General features: G+C 41.3%; 1 protein-coding gene across 3 annotated transcripts in view; it reads right to left on the minus strand.

Moving 5' to 3' along the window:
• Positions 1-23,207, minus strand: part of grin2ab (glutamate receptor, ionotropic, N-methyl D-aspartate 2A, b) — a 147,817-nt gene that overhangs the window by 24,489 nt on the left and 100,121 nt on the right. For all 3 annotated transcript variants that reach the window (XM_072656630.1, XM_072656631.1, XM_072656632.1), the window contains one exon: positions 12,024-12,619. In XM_072656630.1, coding sequence (XP_072512731.1) covers positions 12,024-12,619 — 596 coding nt within the window. The remainder of the gene's footprint in view (positions 1-12,023; positions 12,620-23,207) is intronic.

Genomic DNA, 23,207 nt, shown 5'->3' on the forward strand with positions numbered 1-23,207 from the left:
TATCATAGTTTTAGTCCCATTTTAGTTTTAATGTCGTTTTAGTCGCCTAAAACTGTAAATGTTTTAGTCAAATTTAACTTTTCATAAATCCTCAATTGTCTTTGCAAAAAAGTAGAACTGCAATAATTTTACCAGATCTGATTTGGGAAGCACTGAACAGAGCCCTAGAGGGTGTTACTATGACTAGCCTAGACTTTAGCTTCAGGACTTGATCCTTTTTGTTCATTTTAAAACTATAAAAAACAATAAAAGTAATCTTGCTTAAAATATTCAAGAAATGTTTTAAGTATTTAACTTCATGCCTTTTGAAAATCACATCCTCTTTTACTGGCTTAGCTATTCACAGTGACAGGTATTTTGACCAGAACAGCCCAAATTGTTGCATTCCACTGTAAATTCTGTCAAACTGATGGTGGTTGAGGGATGCAACGATGCGCTACATAATAAAACGTAATGTGAAAAATAACATGTCAAAATGTAGTTTTAGACTGAATGCCCTTTAATGTGAAAGTTATTGATCTGCTGCATGTTTGAAAATGCTATTGCACAAATCAATAACTTTCATACTATTCTAGTCTAAGCCTAAATAATCTTAAATCCATTGCCATTTTTTTTTTGCTTTTTTCAAGAAATATGCCTAAATATGAAACACAGTGCCTAAAGTTAAGATAAAATCATTTAAATATTAATAGAATATTTAAGAAAATGTTGTAAATTACTTTAAAATCAGTAAAACAAATGACTAAAAATAATTAAAATAATAAATAAGTGTTCTTATAATAAGTGAAAAATATTAGATACATCAGTTCAATTTAAGATGCTTTACCTGCCAGGATATCTTATTTTTGCAGCAATGACATCCAATTATGACATATGTGGGCACATCCCTCTGGGTTCCCCCTGACCCGGTAGGCAGCTAGTACAACACAGATGTAGGGATCAAGTGACTCCCTAACGTCCTTTATTTGGACACACACCTCCACCAACACCCAAGTACTAAAGACCCAAGTGGGGCTCGACCAGTCTCTAAAGTGATGTACCAGTGCCTGTTAAGCTCTTACCCTCATGCTCTAATATTAAATATTAAATATATTGACTAGATTTAAGATGAGTTACTTAACAATAATAAGTACTTAAGTAAAAATACGACCTTAAATCAGTAAAACATTACAAATAAACAAAATAATCCCAATAATCCACTTATGACGTCTGTGTGATGTCATAATAATCTTAAATCGACTGTCAGATTTTCAAGAAATTTTCTGGAAAATGTAAAAAAATTAAGCATATTGACTAGATTTAAGATGAGTTACTTCAAATTAAGATAAAATAAAACAATATAGCGATGGTAAAATGACCTTAAATCAGTAAAACCTAACTACAAATAAACTGAATAATCCACTTATCATATTGATGTAAAAAAATCCTAAATGTACTGTGAGAATATTTTGCGACTTAAATTTCGAGTAAATGCGAGTAAATTTCTGTTAAATGTTCAAAATTAAACATATTGATTAGATTTAAGATGAGTAATTTTAAATTTCAAATAAAAAATAGCTGGTAGATAGATGGTAAAAAAGTTTTTGCGACTTTCAATAATTTTTTTGGAATTTTTTTTTACTTAAAACTGAAAGAAAAACAATAAAACAATACAAATAAATTGAATTATATTAATAATCCACTTACCTTGTATCTGTATGACATCAAAATTCCTTTCCATGACCTCTAACTGTGCTAACTTCTCTGTTTTATTCCTTTGTCTTTTGGGACTGTGCCTTTAAGGCTGATATATGTAAATTAAATCTGTCCTGATTGGCTGTTTTTTATGGCGCCTTATTACAAAAAAAAACAACAATCTAAAACATTTCGTAAGTTTTCAGTGTAAACTGTTGTAGGCTCAAAAGGCGGATATGTACACAGTACCACCGTCAAAAGTTTTAGAACAACCCCAAATATTTTCACTAGTCCACTGGCAGTGCTGCACGGCTCATTTCAGGCCTCTGAATTTGACTTAAATGTCAATAAAAGCCGTGAGAATTGGAGGTGTTCTAAAACGCTTGACCACTAGTGTATATAACGTCATTTTTGTTGAGTTTTTTATGACATCACAAAAACAGCGAATTCAACGTTTTCACTTCAACGCAAAGGCTACATGTTTACACCCCACATCCTGCCCTTTCATTTCAGCACGGTGGAGAACAGTTGTTCTCCCATGATAAGTGGCCCTTTAATATTACACTAAATAGACCAGTTCTTGCATAAGAGTGACCCTGAGGTCACTTAGCATGTCCTGATACGTAGCGAAGATGCCTTCCGAAACCCAGAAAACGCCCCGCGGAAAATCGTTCGCAGTATAGGTCAGCCTGAACGGATTTATTACTTGATTAAATTAGCCGTGGTTGTAGTCATCGATTGACGTCAGGCTATCAGAGCATCGGCAACAGAAAAGGTCAATATCTCGACCTGTCTGATACATTTTCTAAAGAAAAAGCAGCCCACCGGAACGGACAGTCTTTCCATTCTTATCAAACTCATGGCTTCTAAATAAATAACGGGGATGCCCGCACCCCGGCTGGACTCCCCCTCTTCTTCTTAATGGCATCCTTAGCGAGCGCTGACCATTTAGGCTAATAAAAGCATGTTTGGAATTGGACCCCGAGCAAAAGAAATTGTTTATTTCAAGAGCCGGTCCTGCCTGCAAGCGGAATGAGCCAGCGCGACCAGCTTCTCGAAAAAAAAAGGAAGTCAGCGAAAAAAAGGCTAGAGGCAGTATTTATGACCGCAGCGCCGATGAAAAGACCCCACACAAACAGACTACTACTTCTACAGCAACCAGCGGCCAGCGCCATTAAACGGCCTCCTCCATCTGAGCGTAGCACTGAGTCTGGAGTGTTGACACTATGTGGAATTGATAATAATAATAATAATAATAATAATAATAATAACTGGCAAGACTTTACTGCAGGGCAGCATACAGAAGACTACACTACACAAGCTTTTCTCAACTGACATAAACCCGCATCAACAGGCTTATCCGTGGCTATAACACTTGAGCGATACCTCAGAAGAACCATGTTTGGGTCCATGTTTGGGTTCATTTCCATGTCCTAACTTCTCTTTTTTATCCCTTCTCTTTTGTGACTGTGCCTTTAAGGCTGATATGTGTCAAATAAATCGGTCCTGATTGGCTGATAATAAATAATAATAATAATAATAATATAAATAATAATAACACTTAAGATAAGATAAAATAAGATAATCCTTTATTAGTCCCACAGTGGGGAAATTCTCAGTGTCACAGCAGAAAAGGGATAGCAAGACACTCAGATGCAAAAACGTAGATAAATTACCACTATATATATATAAAGAAAACTTTATTATAATTATATAATAATTCTTATGGTTATATCATTATATTCATATAAAAAATAATATATTTATAATTAGTTATATTTAAGCATTGAGTAAATTCTTAAGAAAATGTTACATTTTCCAAGAATAACAATTTAGAAAACTTTATAATGATATAATAGTTGTCATAATTGTCTAATTAAATACTACTACTACTACTAATAATAATAATGATAACACAATAAATATTACAATTCTATAATTATACAATAGCAATTGTCATGACCTTTTTTTAAAGTAAATTCTTAAGAAAATGTTAAATATTTACATTTTTACAGAACAATAATAATCTAACAAACGAATTAACACGTGCACACACAGACAAATATACATAAAGGTGTATTAAATTACAAATATTATGTTATATATATATTTAATAATTAATTACAATATTTTTTAAATAAATGTTAATTATATATTTAAATAATAATTGTATTTATTTTTTCTTTATTTACTGTTTTTTATTACTATTATTTTTATCCCTTTGGGAGTCTTGCTGAGTTTGCTTGTATCATTATATGAATGTCTTCCTTCTCTAAGATGAACATCAATTTGTCCTAACTTCTGTCTTAAGTATGAAGTGAGGACAAAAGCTCTAAGCATCTACCTCAAAATTTCTTAAGCCACTTTTGTGAACCCAGTTGTTTCTACGTCCCTCATCTCTGCAGAATGCCTTCATGTCCTGCAGAACTGACACGGTTGTGAGGTCAGAGATGCCTCCCCTGCTGTGTGCAAGCGTGTAAAAGACAGAAGTAGCACATACATATGCATGTCACACAGATGGATATCTCAAAGTATGTCCATCAGGCAGCTAATAATGTGCGCTGGAAGAGTTTCCGCAAATGTGGCTGAAGAAATTATGCGTAAACTTCCCCCTCGGGCTCCGAGCGTCTCGGAAATGAAAAAACCTCAAACAACAGAAGAAGGGGGCTGACGTTTGCTGAAGCGTTCAGTGGTGATTATACAGCAGAGAATGCTTCTGAACAGGTGCCCTCCATCCTCTCAGGAAAACACACGTACACCACCTCCCCCGTCGGTGCCAAGGTGTTCTGTTGGTGCAGATAGCGCGGGTCTGGCGGGGAGTGATAGGCCACGGTGAGCTGTGACACATCAAACACGTAGACACGCAGACGTCGCCGCGGCCGCTTTCTAGCCAGCCGCACGGAAGAGCGCCGCACGCATCAAAGTCAGCGTCTGCGATGCAGAAATATTTCTTACTGGCAGCCGCTGCTGTGGACGCATGCATTTGTGCGAGAGGGCAAGCGAGAGAGAGAGAGAGAGAGAGAGAGAGAGAGAGAGAGAGGCACAGAAAGAAGTGGTTTGTGTGTTGGAACAGACTTAATTAAGAAACAAACATTGGGTAGAGAATGAGGCTTTGCCTGTGGGCAGATACTGAGCAAGAACAGGGTCAGATTCTACACCTGCTACTCAGATACAGCTTCTGCTCCATGCATGTGTGCTTGTGAGTGTGTGTGTGTGCTTGTGAGTGTGAGTGTGTGTGTGTGTGTGTGTGTGTGTGACTGCCTCAAGTCCAGATCTATATACAGAACAGCGTTCTTTTCAAACTGATGTAACATTATATGGCCTCTTTCCAACATTATAGGATACTGGGCTGCTAACTACCAATGCAGGGCAATACTGGCTGCTACCTACCAATACAGGGCAACACTGGACTACTAACTATCAATACAGGGCCATACTGGACTATTAACTATCAATACAGGGCAACACTGGACTACTAACTATCAATACAGGGCGATACTGGACTACTAACTATCAATACAGGGCAATACTGGACTATTAACTACCAATACAGGGCAATACTGGACTACTAACTATCAATACAGGGCAATACTGGACTACTAACTATCAATACAGGGCAATACTGGACTACTAACTATCAATACATGGCAATACTGGACTACTAACTATCAATACAGGGCCATACTGGACTATTAACTACCAATACAGGGCAATACTGGACTACTAACTATCAATACAGGGCAATACTGGACTACTAACTATCAATACAGGGCAATACTGGGCTGCTAACTACCAATACAGGGCAATACTGGACTACTAACTATCAATACATGGCGATACTGGACAACTAACTACCAATACAGGGCAATACTGGACTACTAACTATCAATACAGGGCGATACTGGACAACTAGCTATCAATACAGGGCAATACTGGACTATTAACTACCAATACAGGGCAATACTGGACTATTAACTACCAATACAGGGCAATACTGGACTACTAACTATCAATACAGGGCGATACTGGACAACTAACTACCAATACAGGGCAATACTGGACTACTAACTACCAATACAGGGCAATACTGGACTACTAACTATCAATACAGGGCAATACTGGACAACTAACTACCAATACAGGGCAATACTGGACTACTAACTATCAATACAGGGCAATACTGGACTACTAACTATCAATACAGGGCAATACTGGACTACTAACTCCCAAAACAAGGCGATACTGGATTACTAACTACCAATACAGAGCAATACTTGCTGCTAACTAACAATACTGGGCAATAATGGCTGCTAACTACCAATTCAGGGGTATAACACTATTTATCAATACTGAGTAATACTGGGTTGCTAACTACCAATACCAGGCAATACTTGACTACCAACTACCAATACTGGGTGATACTGGGCTGCAAACTACTAATACTAGGCAATACTATGCTGCTAGCTATAAATACTAGGCGATACTGGGCTGCTAATTATGACTACTGGGTCATTCTAGGTTGCTAGCCATCAATACTGGGTAATAATGGGCTTCTAACTACCAATACTGGGTAATATTGGGCTGCTATCTACCAATATTAGACAATACTAGGCTACTAACTACCAACACTAGGTGATACTGGGCTGCTAAGTACAATACAGCGTGATACTGGACTTCTAACTACCAATACTGGGCAATACTGGGCTGCTACCTCCCAATATGATCAAATACTAGACTACTAACTAACTGCTAACACGCTGGTCTGCATCAAGCTAAATTCTGGCAATCTCTTGACAGTAAGGCCATGCTTAGACAGTTGCTCCACCCCTGAGCCCAAAGGATGCAATTTGCAATGAATTAACAGCAACGTGTCTAATATAAGGAAGGCTTTGGGCTTTATTTATTGAGGAAGAGCTCTCATGAGCTAACAGACATCCTCGCTGGCTATCATCACACTACATAATGGGGGTAGAGGGGAGTATCCTAACCGACCCAGAGAGTGCAAGGGCTATAATGCTCTCTCGGATGCTTAGCCAATCAGTATAACGTCAGTAGCTCACAGTCGACCATGGGGTCTTTGTCCTGGTACTAACTTAACACGCTAACTGTAAGCTAACAACCACATTTACGGCCGCTAGTTTAAGGCTAGGCCCAACAAATATAACTAGTCGTATTTACGATACATAAATACAATACTATTCATATTTTTTGAGTAACTCCGACATATCTCCACTGGCAGGGACTCAGCCTCCGATGGAGTATTCTCATAGTCAGTTCAGCGGCTAAAAAATACAAGAATATCATAATACAACAGTGCTGGGTCAAAGGGGCGAGCCTGGGGAGTTGTGCACTGTTGACTTTCCAGCGCTGGTCCGTAGGTGTGGTTGTGCTAGCTATCTGTGGCAATTTTCAAACGTCAATCATATGACGACGTTGCCTTTGTTTCTATTATTTACCTCTTTTTGTAGAACAAGAGACAGCTCCAGGTTTTAAGTAGCCCATGACGCTTGTGAGGTAGGCTGCCTCTGTGTATCCAAAAAAGGCTTCTTCATTTCTTCTTCAGTTCTCAAAACACTTCTTGCGGACTTCCAGGTGGTCCAGACCGTCTCGCAGCACATAGAGCAAAACTGTGGACTCCCTAGAGGTTCCTGAAGGACTGGTTTGAGAACAACTGGTTTCATAATGCAACAGGGAGATGATAAATAATAATAATAATAATAATAATAAAATAAGGAGTTGAAGGATGGCCAATTCAGAACATTATGAACTTACTCGGCCCGGGACGTCACGTCGTACGTCACTGCGCATACAAATAAGCGAGCACACCAGTCAGTTGTAGCAGAGTGTAAAACCACAAGCATGGGCAAAGGACGAGATTGATAGATCGGGCCGAGCCGGGGTTGTTTGGCATGGTATTGGCAATAGCGTGATTTCAAACTATCTCGAAAATGAAATGCTGTATTCACACATGGGCTCACTTGAACATTAGCCTTTGACTTTGCACTAGGGGGCTGGACATTTGCGTTCACACAAACAGGTCCTCCGGAAAAGTTCTGGGTTATGGTTTTTTCGGGCTTTGGACTGCCCAAAAAAACAAATGGCTGGGATTACCAGGGATGGTTTAGTACCTTAATTGTCGGGATTGGGGTCATGTATACTTCCGTCAATAAGTGGTCCTGGCCCTAAGGTCAACCGACAGATATTCAAACCAACAACTACACCCACATTGCTGGACGCTTGTCTTCCATGGATCTTAAGGGATGGCGGGTCGAGCTGAGCCGTACTCGAAGCTGGAAGGGCTCTTGGTACGGGGCGGTTTTTGACCATCGCCATCAAGTACGGAGGGGCCGGCTTGTCCAGTCTTGGCTTTGTAGGCCAGAGTCAGGGTTATGAATCTGATGGCCTGGGCTGCAGCTACAGGAAGCCAGTGAAGAGAGAATGCAGCAGCAGAGGAGGAGCTGAACATGGCTTGAACATTCTCAGACCTGATGGTGCGCACAGGATGACCAGCCAGAAGGGAGCTGCAGTAGCCCCGAGTCTAGAAACGCCAAGAACCTGACCAGGCATCTGCGTGGCCTCTCCAGAGGGGAAAGGTCCAATCTGCAGAAATCTGCAGACGGAGGTGTGGGACAGAGATCAGGTTGGGAAATGCTGGAGTACTCCTTTAACGCAACCCTTCGCCGTGACACTTGGCTGGTTTGTGTGGTTTTATAACCTGGCATCAGCACTTCTGGATATAGCATCCTCCGTGCAGGCTGAAGCGTCACACTGTTCACGAAGCGTGTCCATCCTGAGCGCTACGATACGTGACAAAATCTCTCAGCCAGGCTTTTGTGAAGAAAAAAAGAAAAGGAAAAAAGGTTAATACAGGCTCTGTGGATGGTGGCGTCATGTAGAATGTTCCCACAGTGTAGAGTCTGCAGTGTCCCAGATACAGACAGCCTTAGCAACCGGGGAGAGATCAAAAGAAACACCTACTCGGAGCAGACGGTTACCAATGCTGAAAACAGCAACTGATGGTAACCCATGGCAACTCCTGATAAGCGTTGCGTTCTGTCAAAAAAAAAAAAAAAAAAAAAAAAGGGACACACATACATGTATACAATGTACCATCCGGCGCTTAACCGGGAGCAGTGTTGAGCAGATCTGGCTTTTTTTTCTTGTTGAATTGTGACAGAAGTATTTGGACCCCTGCAGTCACTTGCAGTCTTTAGAAAATCGGCCTTATCAAGGGCACATGAACTCCAATCTAACAATCTAAGCCACAGCCTGGGAAAATTACTGTAGAATTGGAGAGGTCTCTGTTTCTATATCCAGCTCTGCACTGACGGAAATAGGTGAACGCAGCGTAAACCCCTGAGAAAAAAAAGGCACGTCGCTGAAAGAATGGGTGCATTAGCGTTTATTTCTTTATTTCTCATGCTCTGTTTCTAGAACTTCTCAGTCTTGCGGGGGCTCTCAGGCTGTGACATTAATATTCCTAGGATCACCTGCCACAGCGCGGCATGAGGTGAAACCTTGGGCTGTCTGTTACCAAAACAAACACAGCTTGCTGAACGCCAGAAACAATTAGCCGCTCGCGATTACTGGCGGAGAGCGCCGAGGCACGTGACACGATTTGCAATCGACCGTCTGCAACTGGGACGACTTAACGCGCGAGCATTCTACGATATTTCGGGACTAATCCGGCGATTTATAGAAAGTAGGTCTGTAGCTTACGTGACTGGCTTCAGCAACTACCTACAGCTACAGCTGGAGCTGCGTTTCAGCACCCCTGGACCTGGACAGCTCCGCTTCCCAGAGGAACTCTACGGCTTGCTGTTGATGTGGTACAGTTTCACGCTGAAGCTCGGGAGTTTACCCCTCGTTACCCTGAACCACATTTTCAGAACCATTGAGTTTATGAAGCCACAGGCGCATGATGACCTAAGAAAGGTGATGAAGGCAATCTTTAGAGTATCTTAATAAACATGTTGAAGGTTGAGAAGGTCTGGTCTACACTAAGCAAACTTTGTCGAACCTAATCACACCTCTTGCAAAAAGTCGTCCGATGGCCGATGGCCTATCTACAACCATAAGCTAAGTGTAAGCACACCGGGACTTGGACAGCTCAGATTTTCAGAGGAACTTGTATTCAGAACCATTGCGTTTATGCAGCCACAGGTGTGTGAGGAAGTAAGAAGAATGCTGAAAGCCTGTAATTGAGATGTTATTGAAATGCTTGGACCCCTGCATGTAAGCCATAGGCTGGTTTCTGGAAGTAGGAAATTTACTGTAGAATTGGAGATTTATGTGGTTCAGAGTATCGAGATAGTTGGAGGTTGAGGAGTTCTGGTCTCTCTGGCCTTGTCGGACCTAATTGTACCTCTTGCAAAAAGTCGTCCAGTGCTTTCGGGCCTATCTACAGCCATAAGCTATGTATAAGCACACAGAGACTTGGACAGCTCCGATTTTCAGAGGAACTCGTATTCAGAACCATTGAGTTCATGCAGCCACAGGCGTGCAATGAAGTAAGAAAGGTGCTGAAAGCTTTTTCCTGTAATTGTGACTTGAAATGCTTGGACCCCTGCAGACACTTGCAGTTTGACCCCTAAAAATCGGCCTTGTCAAGGGCACAAGAACTCCAATATAAGCCATAGGCTGGTTTCTGGAAGTGTGACTTACTGTTTTACTGTAGAATTGGAGAGATATGTGGTCTCGGAGTATCGAGATAGTTGGAGGTTGAAAAGTTCTGGTCTCTCTGGCCTTGTCGGACCTAATCGCACCCCTTGCAAAAAATCGTCCGACGCTTTCGTGCTGAATCTTCACATAAATATTTAAAAAGTGCAAGCCATCAGTCTACAGCCACTCTAGGCCTACAAATCAAACGGGGGTTGTGATAGCACAAGCAGATGGCAGAAGAAGTGTAGGGTCACCATGGATTTGAAATGCACTTATCGGGGCTCCGAATACTCATCAGCCATCAGCAGCCAGAATCAGGGAGAGCACAACAGGCCTGGCTCTCTACAGGTGGGTAGATGGCACTCTCCCTCTCTTCGACGCTCTCAATGATTTTAGCTGGCACAGGCATCTGTTAGCTGATGCGGTGGAACTGGGGAGTGTGTCGGCTGCCCAGCTGTTCAAAAAGAGGCGGTTGCTGTTACGAAGGGTGGGTTAACTAATCATGCTATCACCATGCCATCAACCGAAGTTATAATGATGGTATAGGCAATGGCATTTCACCATGCTATCACCTAAACGCTATCACCTAAACCCACACCACATACCCCATACCCTAACTTTCAGGCCTTCTGTTTGTGGTCCGGTCACACCGCCTGCCATACAGTGGTCTCTGCAATACATTAGCTGCTGAATTCTTTGGAAAGCACACTGTCCTCATACGGACGCTGGTCACGTTCACATGTTACCGTCATGCTCGGCTGCCACCCAAAGCTAGGAGACTCTTCTGCACCAGATACCACTGGAATATCGTCTCACGCACCTCCACTGGAGGAGGAGAAATACTGGCACACACATCCTTCCACATCCTTCACTTGTCTCTCTGACAGCTTGAACAATGCGCAACACACGCTGGACTCAGGAAATGTTTCTGGGCTGGGGTGCCGGGGCGGGGGGGCAGCAATTGAGGAAGAGAGACAAGTGGACTTGAGGGAATCAGTCGCATTGCTATGCTGACAGTGTCTTTTGTGGCGAGCGATGAAAAAAACCTACTGCTAAAGCAGCAGAAAGCAAAGCCGCGGATTTAGCTGAATGAAGACCTGCAGATGGATCGTTCTGATTAGTTTACGCTGCCAATTACATGTGTATAGGTGTCAGCCCCACAACTTAGATCCGCTGCGCTAATCAGTAAAGTCACTTTTTCAGTAGGAGTTTTTAAAATCAGACTGAAGTCCAATCTAATCTGATCTACTTTCTTTGGAGCAATAGCTTACAGTCCAGTCTGACTGACCTACCTGACCATTCAGCTCCCAGCTCCTTTAGCTACAGCTCTGCGGTCTGAACACTTAGTGTGTGCGCATTAGCATTAGCATCAGCATCAACCTCTTCCTCGGTTCTGAATGAGTCGACCAAAGAAAGGAGTGTGGTTCTCCCGCTGGTAGAACAGGGCATTTCCAGGAGGGGTTAGACATATGGCTTACTTGGGTTAGATGGGACTCATATTGGGAGCCAAATTGGGAAGCTCTACTGGTTCCCAGTAAAACACCCCAAGTACAAACCCACTAAGAGCCCATGCCCAGCCAGAACCCATCGACCCCATGTTCCACCCAGGTGAGCCCCACATGAGCATGTTGGCTGGGTCGAAATGTTTTCACATTGCACATGCCATTGGACCTTGCGCGCTATCTTACCTGCGCAGAGCACTGGGCGGCACCTCCGGCTTCTCCGACTGACCAGAGCAACTGACTGTCCCATCCGGGATGCGGCCCTGTTCCCGGAACATGGCAGCTGCTGCTGAGCTGAAGATTCCCACGGCGTCGTGCACCCGAGTCTCCAGTGGGTAGTCCCACTCGTCGTACGCCACGGAAATCATCCCTGATGGGAACGTCTCGGGGGTGCGGTCCGGGTTACCGGTCGTGAGACTCGGGACCATCCACACGTAGCCGGCCCCTGTCAGCCCTAGAGAGCGCGCCTCCACCATCACCATCTCCGCTTCATCCTTGGAGCAGTAGAGGAGGATGACGGGCGACTGGATGCGCTTGAGCTGCACGTGCGCCCGGTCCTCGGGCTCGCCGACGCCCTCCAGCGTCACCACGCTCTGCAGGTCCCAGCGCACAAAGCTGTGGTCCACTGTCACACGGATGGTGGAGATGAACTCCTGGTAGCCCGGGAACTTGGTGGTGACCACCGAGAACACATGCCAGTCGTATTCCTCCATCACGGCCAGCATCAGCAGCGCCTCCTGCTGGAGGGAGGCTCCAAACTGGAAAAAGGACGAACTGGCATCCTGGGGAGGGAAAGAAAAAACAAAACAGTTGGTCGGTTGATCAAGTGGAGAAGAACAGACAGGGTGGGACGTTCCCTTTTCAGTTTTATTAGATGCAAAGCAACAAGGTTGTGGGTTCAGTTCCCAGGCAGCTTTGCTGGTACTTATATTTATGCCACTGTTGGCCTTCTCAGGGGTGGCCCAGTTGTTAGAGCACCGGGCTTTTAATTACATGGTTGAGGGTTTGATACCCGGATTTGTGAAGCTGCTACTGTGGGGCTGCTACTTGAGCAAGGCCCTTAAGCCTCTTTGCTCAGTGGTTAGAGCACTGGGTTATTGGTGACAGCGTTGTGGGGGTCGATACCGGGGTTTGCCAAGATGCCACTGTACTGTATTGATGACAGGGTTAAGGGTTTGATACCTGGGTTAGCTAAGCTGCCGCTGTTGGGCCCTTGAGCAAGGCCCTTAACCCACTCTGCTCAGCAGTAAGAGCACCAGGCTATTAATTACATGGTTGTGGGTTCGATACCCGGATTTGCCAAGCTGCTACTGTGGGGCCCTTGAGCACAGCCCTTAAACCACTCTGCTCAGCGGTTAGAGCACCGGGCTATTGATTACATGGTTGTGGGTTCGATACCCGGATTTGCCAAGCTGCTACTGTGGGGTCCTTGAGCAAGTCCCTTAACCCTCTCTGCTCTAGTGCTCACAATGTGTTCACTGCATGGATGTCCATCCAATTTCATCGGTGTCCAGCACAAACGGTGAAAGTGGTTGTCTCCTCTTTGTCCTTTGTCTTTATACGCCGTTTTTTGTGTATTTTTTCTTTGTTGATCAATATTTTTATGCTTTTTTTATCCTTAATCTTGTTCTTCGTGTGGCTGAGCATGAAACTTGAAACTGAAAATGGGCCTTAGGAGGAAAAAACAGCAGAAATGCATGATACCGACCCAATAAAACATGCTTGACTTGGTAAATAATGTTATTTGCTTTAATTTCCATTTATTTTATTTGTTAATTGTTGTACAATTAGGCACGGGATCATTTTTGGAGTCTGTGCTCATTAATAATGGAGGCTTTTCCACTCTCTACAGTTGATAGCCAGTAGGAATGAGATAAACTGCCAGTTTATCTACGAAACCTACAAATCGGTCACGGTCACGTTTAACCAGCTAGTTTCACCAGAACAGAACCGCGACCTTCAGCCTAATCCGAGCAGTTCTCGGTCTGGAAGTGACTCTCGCCCTGTATTTAATTACGATTCCGCAGAAAATAGCGGCTTTGTTTTGTTTTCTCCTGCTTTCCGTTTCCCGTCTGTAATCCCTGATAGGAGCAGACAGAGAAGGAGAAGAAGCAGAGAGAGGGAAAGGGAAATATCGTCACGCTGTCTCTCTGCGCTCACCGAGCGAGGTTAGAATAATGGCTACGTTTCCAAGAGGTGACAAGCATGGTATCTTCCAAACACACAGTCATTCATGCGAGCGTTCTCCAAGAAAAAAAAAAAAAAAAAAAGACCCACGGTTCAGCTTCAGCTTCAGCTCATAAATATCACTGCCTCCATACAGACAGACGTAAGGAAGTCAGATTTGAGAGACGAAGCTCATGTACGCTGCGATACGTACATAAACAGGTTAAGGAGGAGGTGTTTGTATACAAAGAGGATTAATCTCATACAGTGGCGTGAATAGCAGAGCAGTGCTCCTACAGAGGTCTATTTCGAGAGGAAAAATGCATGAGCTAGTAGCACTGCTGAAGCCGTGGGTCCTCTACACCACAGCAGATTAGACCATTAGATCATGCCACTGATATACTGATAATAACATAGCTTAATGATGCAATGACACCCTTTTAAAGAGCGGTGGAATTTGGATTATTAACAATATCCGGACATTTAAACAGTCGACATACTGTCCAGTCCAGACAGACGTCCCTGTCCCTGTAGCTACTGAGCAATACATCTCTTGTTCTGCTAGTGGCTGTGTCCTGATTCTCACTGTGCTGAGTGATGAACTGGTCACTCAGGACTGTTCAGTGTGTGTCCGGTTAGTGGTGTTAACAGCCTTGACCCTGCCTGCCAAAGAGGCTTGTCAGTTTTACGGGGTTTACAGCAGCTTCAGGATGAGCTGATCTGATCTGGCCTCAGACAGATATGGTAAAACACAACCTGACAGAGTGACGATATATCTTCCATGGGAGCACACGGCACTTCTGCAGCCCATTGCGGCCTGGTACCTTTCCGCGAAATGGTTTTTACAGCAGCAGTAACACTAAAACTGTACTCCGCAGTACTACGGTTAAACTTTGGCATTTAATCCGTGGTTCTCATATGTGCCATTGCGAAGTGGATAATGTATTTATTAATTTATTAAGATTTTCATGGATTTAGTGCTTGAAAAAACGTCCATCCCCCACTAACAACTAGAAACCTAACGCCTGAGATTCGCTCCCGTTTTTGCGGCGAGAAAAAGGTAAAAAACACCTTTGGGTGTGGTCATGGGTGGGAAGACTGGAGTCTGCATGGCCTGTACAGACTGCAGGAGGCGTTGGAGGTGAGTAGCACAGTGCATACTGGAGGCTACCCTGTGTACGAGGCTGACGTCGGCTTCTTATACGAATTTCCGCTCTACCTTAAATGGTGCTGCGGCATCGGACATGCAGCACTAGCGTCAGAACGTAGCAGCTGCATCATTTCAATGCCTGAAATCTGCACTTTCAGTGCTCAGTTCTGATTGGCTGCGGAGACAACTGCAGTTTCACGTGCCGTTCTCACACATTCCACCTTCAGAGGTCCTGCAACGGTCATCATCGCAATAAAGCCGAGCAGGCGGCGTGCCGGACAGCCCTAGCACGTCGCGTCCGCTACTTAACTGAGCATCTGGGTGGTAATGTATCCTCGCAGACCCAAAGCTGGAGCTCACATTAGAGCACACCCCTGGCAAGTGATCCTCACAGCCCTGAAAGTGAGTCCCAGCTGTCGCAGTGGGTAGTTAATAAATCAGTGAATCACGCTAACTGCACTCCATGGTTTCTGTGGATGGTCCCCGTGTGCATCATGTATGCGCCACTTCAGTAGTGTAAGAGGCCCTGGAATGACTCTGGATTAGGGACATACACACCGCGGTCTCATACACACACACACACACACACACACACACACAAACATGCTGGTTTGTTTTCACACAGTGTCAAGACATGCAGTCACACAGTCATTGGAGCAATCGATACATAGAAACGGTCTGAAAATGCTTCAGCTTTAATTTGACAGCAAAGAAATGAAGTCAGGGGCAATTACTGTGTTTTAGGGAGCGTCTACAAATTAGCAGAAGGATTATCTCTGCTGTACATCCACTGATGCTTGCAATAGCGTCACTGGCGATGTGTCCAGAGGTAATAACTGATGCATGGTGATACTATAAATAAATAAATAAATAAATAATAACAGAAACATAACATGCCTCTCCTGCTAGTTTTAGATAGTCCCTTGCACTGATGGGGGCTTGGGGATAGTATGTAAATGAAATAAAAGAACATGATAAATGTGCAGCTCTGTGACTTGCATTGATTTCCATTAAATTAAGAAGACTGCCCGGCTTGCGGGACTTGTGCAGCGATATATTTAACAAAACCCACATATATACTGTATATATATATATATAGTCATGTGAAAACATTGGACATCTCATTAACAAACTCAGTCTTTTCGAACATAATTAAACATCTGGAGATCTGGTCTTCATGTGATCAATACTGAGAGATGGGGGTACTAAATACTAAATACATTTAACTGAAGAAGTGGCTTTTAATCATCATTTGTAAAATGTTATTAATAAATGTGCAGTTTTTTTGTCAGACCCCCCTCACGTAATGACTACTTCAAATTCCTGAAATTAGAGTGAGGTGCAGAACATCATATATATATATATATATATGATGTTCTGCACCTCACTCTAATTTCATATATATATATATATATATATATATATCTTCTATATGACCACACCTGGTTTGGAACAAACTCGAGATAAAACTGGAGATACAGGTTTTTGCCTGAACGTGATAATAATATTAATAATAGTAGTAATTATACTATCAGTAATAATAATAATAACAATAATAGCAGTAGTAGTAATAACAATAATAGTAGTAGTAGTAATAATAATAACCTTAGTAATGATAATAGTAGCCGTAGTGATAATTGTAGTAGGAGTAGTAGTAATAAAAATAGTAGCAATAGTATTAATAATAACAGTAGTAGAAGCAGTAGTAGTAATAAAAATAATAATGATGATAATAACAACAACAACAATAACATCAACAACAACAACAATAATGATGATGATGATTATGATGATGATGATGAAGATGAATAAACAAATTCCAATTCTAGGAAAACAAACTTCAACAACAACCATTTCTATTTATCTGCAGAATTTTAACATCAGACAAAGTACAACTTTTGTACACACACACACACACACACACACACACACACTGAGCATGTCTAATCAACAATGTCCACTGCATCAGGTGTCGGGAGTTAATCACACAGCCTCTCTCTCTCTCTCACTCTTTCACACACACACACACACACACACACACACAAAGTGTTTTTTTGGTACTCGAGGTGTTAAGAGGTTTGCCAGTTTGGCACTGAGGTTGATAAGCATGTGGAGAGGGCCTGGATTTAGCTGGAGAGCTGAAAAAGAGTGCACACACACATACTCACACACACACACACACACACACATATACAGACACAAAAGAAGGCTTCAGCGGGAAATGACTTTAATCAGAAGAGGCTTGAGGTCACAGCAGTGAAAGAGCTCCCCAATATCCCTCCATCCCTCTCCACCTGCACTCCTCCAAACATTTCCCCGCAAAAAAATCCATCTTTCACTTCCTCCGCCCGGAGCGCTCCGCTCCCCTCCTATCGCTCCATCTCCATTACGGCTGGCGGAATAAATTTGGGTGCTTACATTTTAAAGCCAGTGTAAAAAAGAAACATTAATTAACCCCAATGCAGTCTGCCAGTCAACGGGATAAGATGTAATTTGCGCGTTATCAAGCGTTCCGGCTGCTTCCCGACCGACGTGTAATAACCTTTAGGCCTGCCAAGTCCTTAAAGGTCTGATAGGAGCGCCGCACTACTGTAGATTTCTATTTCTGACCCATATTTCTGCTGACGCACCTGCCGGCCTGGCAGCAGGTGCATCAAACAGGAATCACTGAGGGCGAATACCACATTAGCCTCCACATACATCTGCAAAGCAGCGCTTAATGCCTGCTCATAAAGAGCCGAGTGGGAAGCGGCTGCAGGTGTGTCGGCGGGCTTCCCTGTTCATTTGCATGAGTTTCCTTCCAAAAGCCCCGAGCAGTTGAGCAGATCAGCACAGATTCAGCTGGAAAAGGAGGAAGATTCTTTCGTAGTAACAGAAAAAGAGCCATCGCTCAGCACCCTCCCTCCCCCCCGACCACACCACTGATATACCACCTTATTCACCACCTTAATCAGCAGCTAACTCAGTAAACACACACATTAACACACTATCAGCAAACTCAGTAAACACACACATTAACACACTATCAGCTAACTCAATAACACACACATTAACACACTATCAGCAAACTCAGTAAACACACACATTAACACACTATCAGCTAACTCAATAACACACACATTAACACACTATCAGATAACTCAGTAAACACACACATTAACACACTATCAGCTAACTCAATAACACACACATTAACACACTATCAGCTAACTCAAAAAACACACACATTAACACACTATCAGCTAACTCAGTAAACACACACATTAACACACTATCAGCTAACTCAATAAACACACACATTAACACACTATCAGCTAAATCAATAAACACACACATTAACACACTATCAGCTAACTCAAAAACACACACATTAACACACTATCAGCTAACTCAATAAACACACACATTAACACACTATCAGCTAACTCAATAAACACACACATTAACACACTATCAGCTAACTCAATAAACACACACATTAACACACTATCAGCTAACTCAATAAACACACACATTAACACTATCAGCTAACTCAGTAAACACACACATTATCACACTATCAGCTAACTCAAAAACACACACATTAACACACTATCAGCTAACTCAATAAACACACATTAACACACTATCAGCTAACTCAATAAACACACATTAACACACACATTAACACTATCAGCTAACTCAATAAACACACACATTAACACACTATCAGCTAAATCAATAAACACACACATTAACACACTATCAGCTAACTCAAAAACACACACATTAACACACTATCAGCTAACTCAATAAACACACACATTAACACACTATCAGCTAACTCAATAAACACACACATTAACACACTATCAGCTAACTCAATAACACACACATTAACACACTATCAGCTAACTCAATAAACACACACATTAACACACTATCAGCTAACTCAATAAACACACACATTAACACACTATCAGCTAACTCAATAAACACACACATTAACACTATCAGCTAACTCAGTAAACACACACATTATCACACTATCAGCTAACTCAAAAACACACACATTAACACACTATCAGCTAACTCAATAAACACACACATTAACACACTATCAGCTAACTCAATAAACACACATTAACACACACATTAACACTATCAGCTAACTCAGTAAACATACACATTAACACACTATCAGCTAACTCAGCAAACACACACATTAACACAATATCAGCTAACTCAATAAACACACACATTAACACACTACCAGCTAACTCAATAAACACACACATTAACACACTATCAGCTAACTCAATAAACACACATTAACACACTATCAGCTAACTCAAAAACACACACATTAACACACTATCAGCTAACTCAAAAACACACACATTAACACACTATCAGCTAACTCAGTAAACACACACATTAACACACTATCAGCTAACTCAGCAAACACACACATTAACACACTATCAGCTAACTCAATAAACACACACATTAACACACTATCAGCTAACTCAATAAACACACATTAACACACTATCAGCTAACTCAGTAAACACACACATTAACACACTATCAGCTAACTCAAAAAACACACGTTAACACACTATCAGCTAACTTAGTAAACACACATTAACACTATCAGCTAACTCAATAAACACACACATTAACACACTATCGGCTAACTCAGTAAACACACATTAACACACTATCAGCTAAATCAATAAACACACACATTAACACACAATCAGATAACTCAATAAACACACACATTAACACACTATCAGCTAACTCAGTAAACACACACTAACACACTATGAGGTATCTCAGTGAACATAAACATTAACACGCTAACCATGAGCTACGTCATTAAACACACACATTAACACGCTACTGAGGAGCTAAACTAATAAACACACACATTAACACGCTAACCATGAGCTAAGTCATTAAACACACACATTAGCACAGTATCAGATAACTCAATAAACACACACATTAACACACTGAACATGAGCTAACTCAGTGAACACACACATTAACATAGTATCAGCTAACTCAATGAACACACTTTTTAACATGCTAACCATGAGATAACTCAGTAAACACATATGATAACATGCTAACCATGAGATAACTCAGTAAACACACATTAACACACTAACCATGAGATAACTCAGTAAACACATATGATAACATACTAACCATGAGATAACTCAGTAAACACAAATTAACACACTAACCATGAGATAACTCAGTAAACACAAATTAACACGCTAACCATGAGATAACTCAGTACACACACATTAACTTGCTAACCATGAGATAACTCAGTAAACACACACATTAACACACTAACCATGAAATAACTCAGTAAACACACATTAACACGCTAACCATGAGATAACTCAGTAAACATACACATTAACATGCTAACCATGAGATAGCTCAGTAAACACACATTAACACACTTACCATGAGATAACACAGTAAACACACATTAACACGCTAACTATGAGATAACTCAGTACACACACATTAACATGCTAACCATGAGGTAACTCAGTAAACACACATTAACACGCTAACCATGAGATAACTCAGTAAACATACACATTAACATGCTAACCATGAGATAGCTCAGTAAACACACATTAACACGCTAACCATGAGATAACTCAGTACACACACATTAACATGCTAACCATGAGATAACTCAGTAAACACATATGATAACATGCTAACCATGAGATAACTCAGTAAACACACACATTAACACGCTAACCATGAGATAACTCAGTAAACACACACATTAACAAGCTAACCATGACATAACTCAGTAAACACACACATTAACATGCTAACCATGACATAACTCAGTAAACACACACATTAACATGCTAACCATGAGATAACTCAGTAAACACACACATTAACATGCTAACCATGAACTAACTCAGTAAACACATATGATAACATGCTAACCATGAGATAACTCAGTAAACACACACATTAACATGCTAACCATGAGATAACTCAGTAAACACATATGATAACATGCTAACCATGAGATAACTCAGTAAACACACACATTAACATGCTAACCATGACATAACTCAGTAAACACACACATTAACACATTATCAGCTAGCTTAATAAACACACACATTAACACACCATCAGCTAACTCAGTAAACACACACATTAACACACTATGAGGTATCTCAGTGAACATAAACATTAACACGCTAACCATGAGCTAACTCAGTAAAAACACATTATCACACTATTAGCTAACTTAGTTAACACACACATTAACACACTAACAATGAGGTACGTCATTAAACACACACATTAACACACTAACAATGAGCTACGTCATTAAACACACACATTAAAACGCTACTGAGGAGCTAAACTAATAAACACACACATTAACACGCTAACCATGAGCTAAGTCATTAAACACACACATTAACACACTAACAGATAACTCAGTAAATACACACATTAGCACAGTATCAGATAACTCAATAAACACACACATTAAAAAACATGAACATGAACATGAGCTAACTCAGTGAACACACACATTAACCTAGTATCAGCTAACTCAATGAACACACATTTTAACATGCTAACCATGAGACAACTCAGTAAACACATATGATAACATACTAACCATGAGATAACTCAGTAAACACACACATTAACACACTAACCATGAGACAACTCAGTAAACACACATTAACACACTAACCATGAGATAACTCAGTACACACACAATAACTTGCTAACCATGAGAGAACTCAGTAAACACACACATTAACATGCTAACCATGAGATAACTCAGTAAACACACACATTAACATGCTAACCATGAGATAACTCAGTAAACACACATTAACACACTAACCATGAGATAACTCAGTAAACACACATTAACACGCTAACCATGAGAGAACTCAGTAAACACACACATTAACATGCTAACCATGAGATAACTCAGTAAACACACACATTAACATGCTAACCATGAGATAACTCAGTAAACACATATGATAACATGCTAACCATGAGATAACTCAATAAACACACATTAACACACTAACCATGAGATAACTCAGTAAACACACACATTAACAAGCTAACCATGAGATAACTCAGTAAACACATATGATAACATGCTAACCATGAGATAACTCAATAAACACACATTAACACACTAACCATGACATAACTCAGTAAACACATATGATAACATGCTAACCATGAGATAACTCAATAAACACACATTAACACGCTAACCATGAGATAACTCAATAAACACACATTAACACACTAACCATGAGATAACTCAGTAAACACACACATTAACACGCTAACCATGAGATAACTCAGTAAACACACATTAACACACTAACCATGAGATAACTCAGTAAACACACACATTAACATGCTAACCATGAGATAACTCAGTAAACACACACATTAACATGCTACCCATGAGATAACTCAGTAAACACACACATTAACATGCTAACCATGAGATACCTCAGTAAACACATATGATAACATGCTAACCATGAGATACCTCAGTAAACACATATGATAACATGCTAACCATGAGATAACTCAGTAAACACACATTAACATGCTAACCATGAGATAACTCAGTAAACACATATGATAACATGCTAACCATGAGATAACTCAATAAACACACATTAACACACTAACCATGAGATAACTCAGTAAACACACACATTAACATGCTACCCATGAGATAACTCAGTAAACACACACATTAACATGCTAACCATGAGATACCTCAGTAAACACATATGATAACATGCTAACCATGAGATACCTCAGTAAACACATATGATAACATGCTAACCATGAGATAACTCAGTAAACACACATTAACATGCTAACCATGAGATAACTCAGTAAACACATATGATAACATGCTAACCATGAGATAACTCAATAAACACACATTAACACACTAACCATGAGATAACTCAGTAAACACACACATTAACAAGCTAACCATG

Source organism: Salminus brasiliensis, chromosome 15, assembly GCF_030463535.1.
Source record: "Salminus brasiliensis chromosome 15, fSalBra1.hap2, whole genome shotgun sequence".
Taxonomy (NCBI): Eukaryota; Metazoa; Chordata; class Actinopteri; order Characiformes; family Bryconidae; genus Salminus; species Salminus brasiliensis.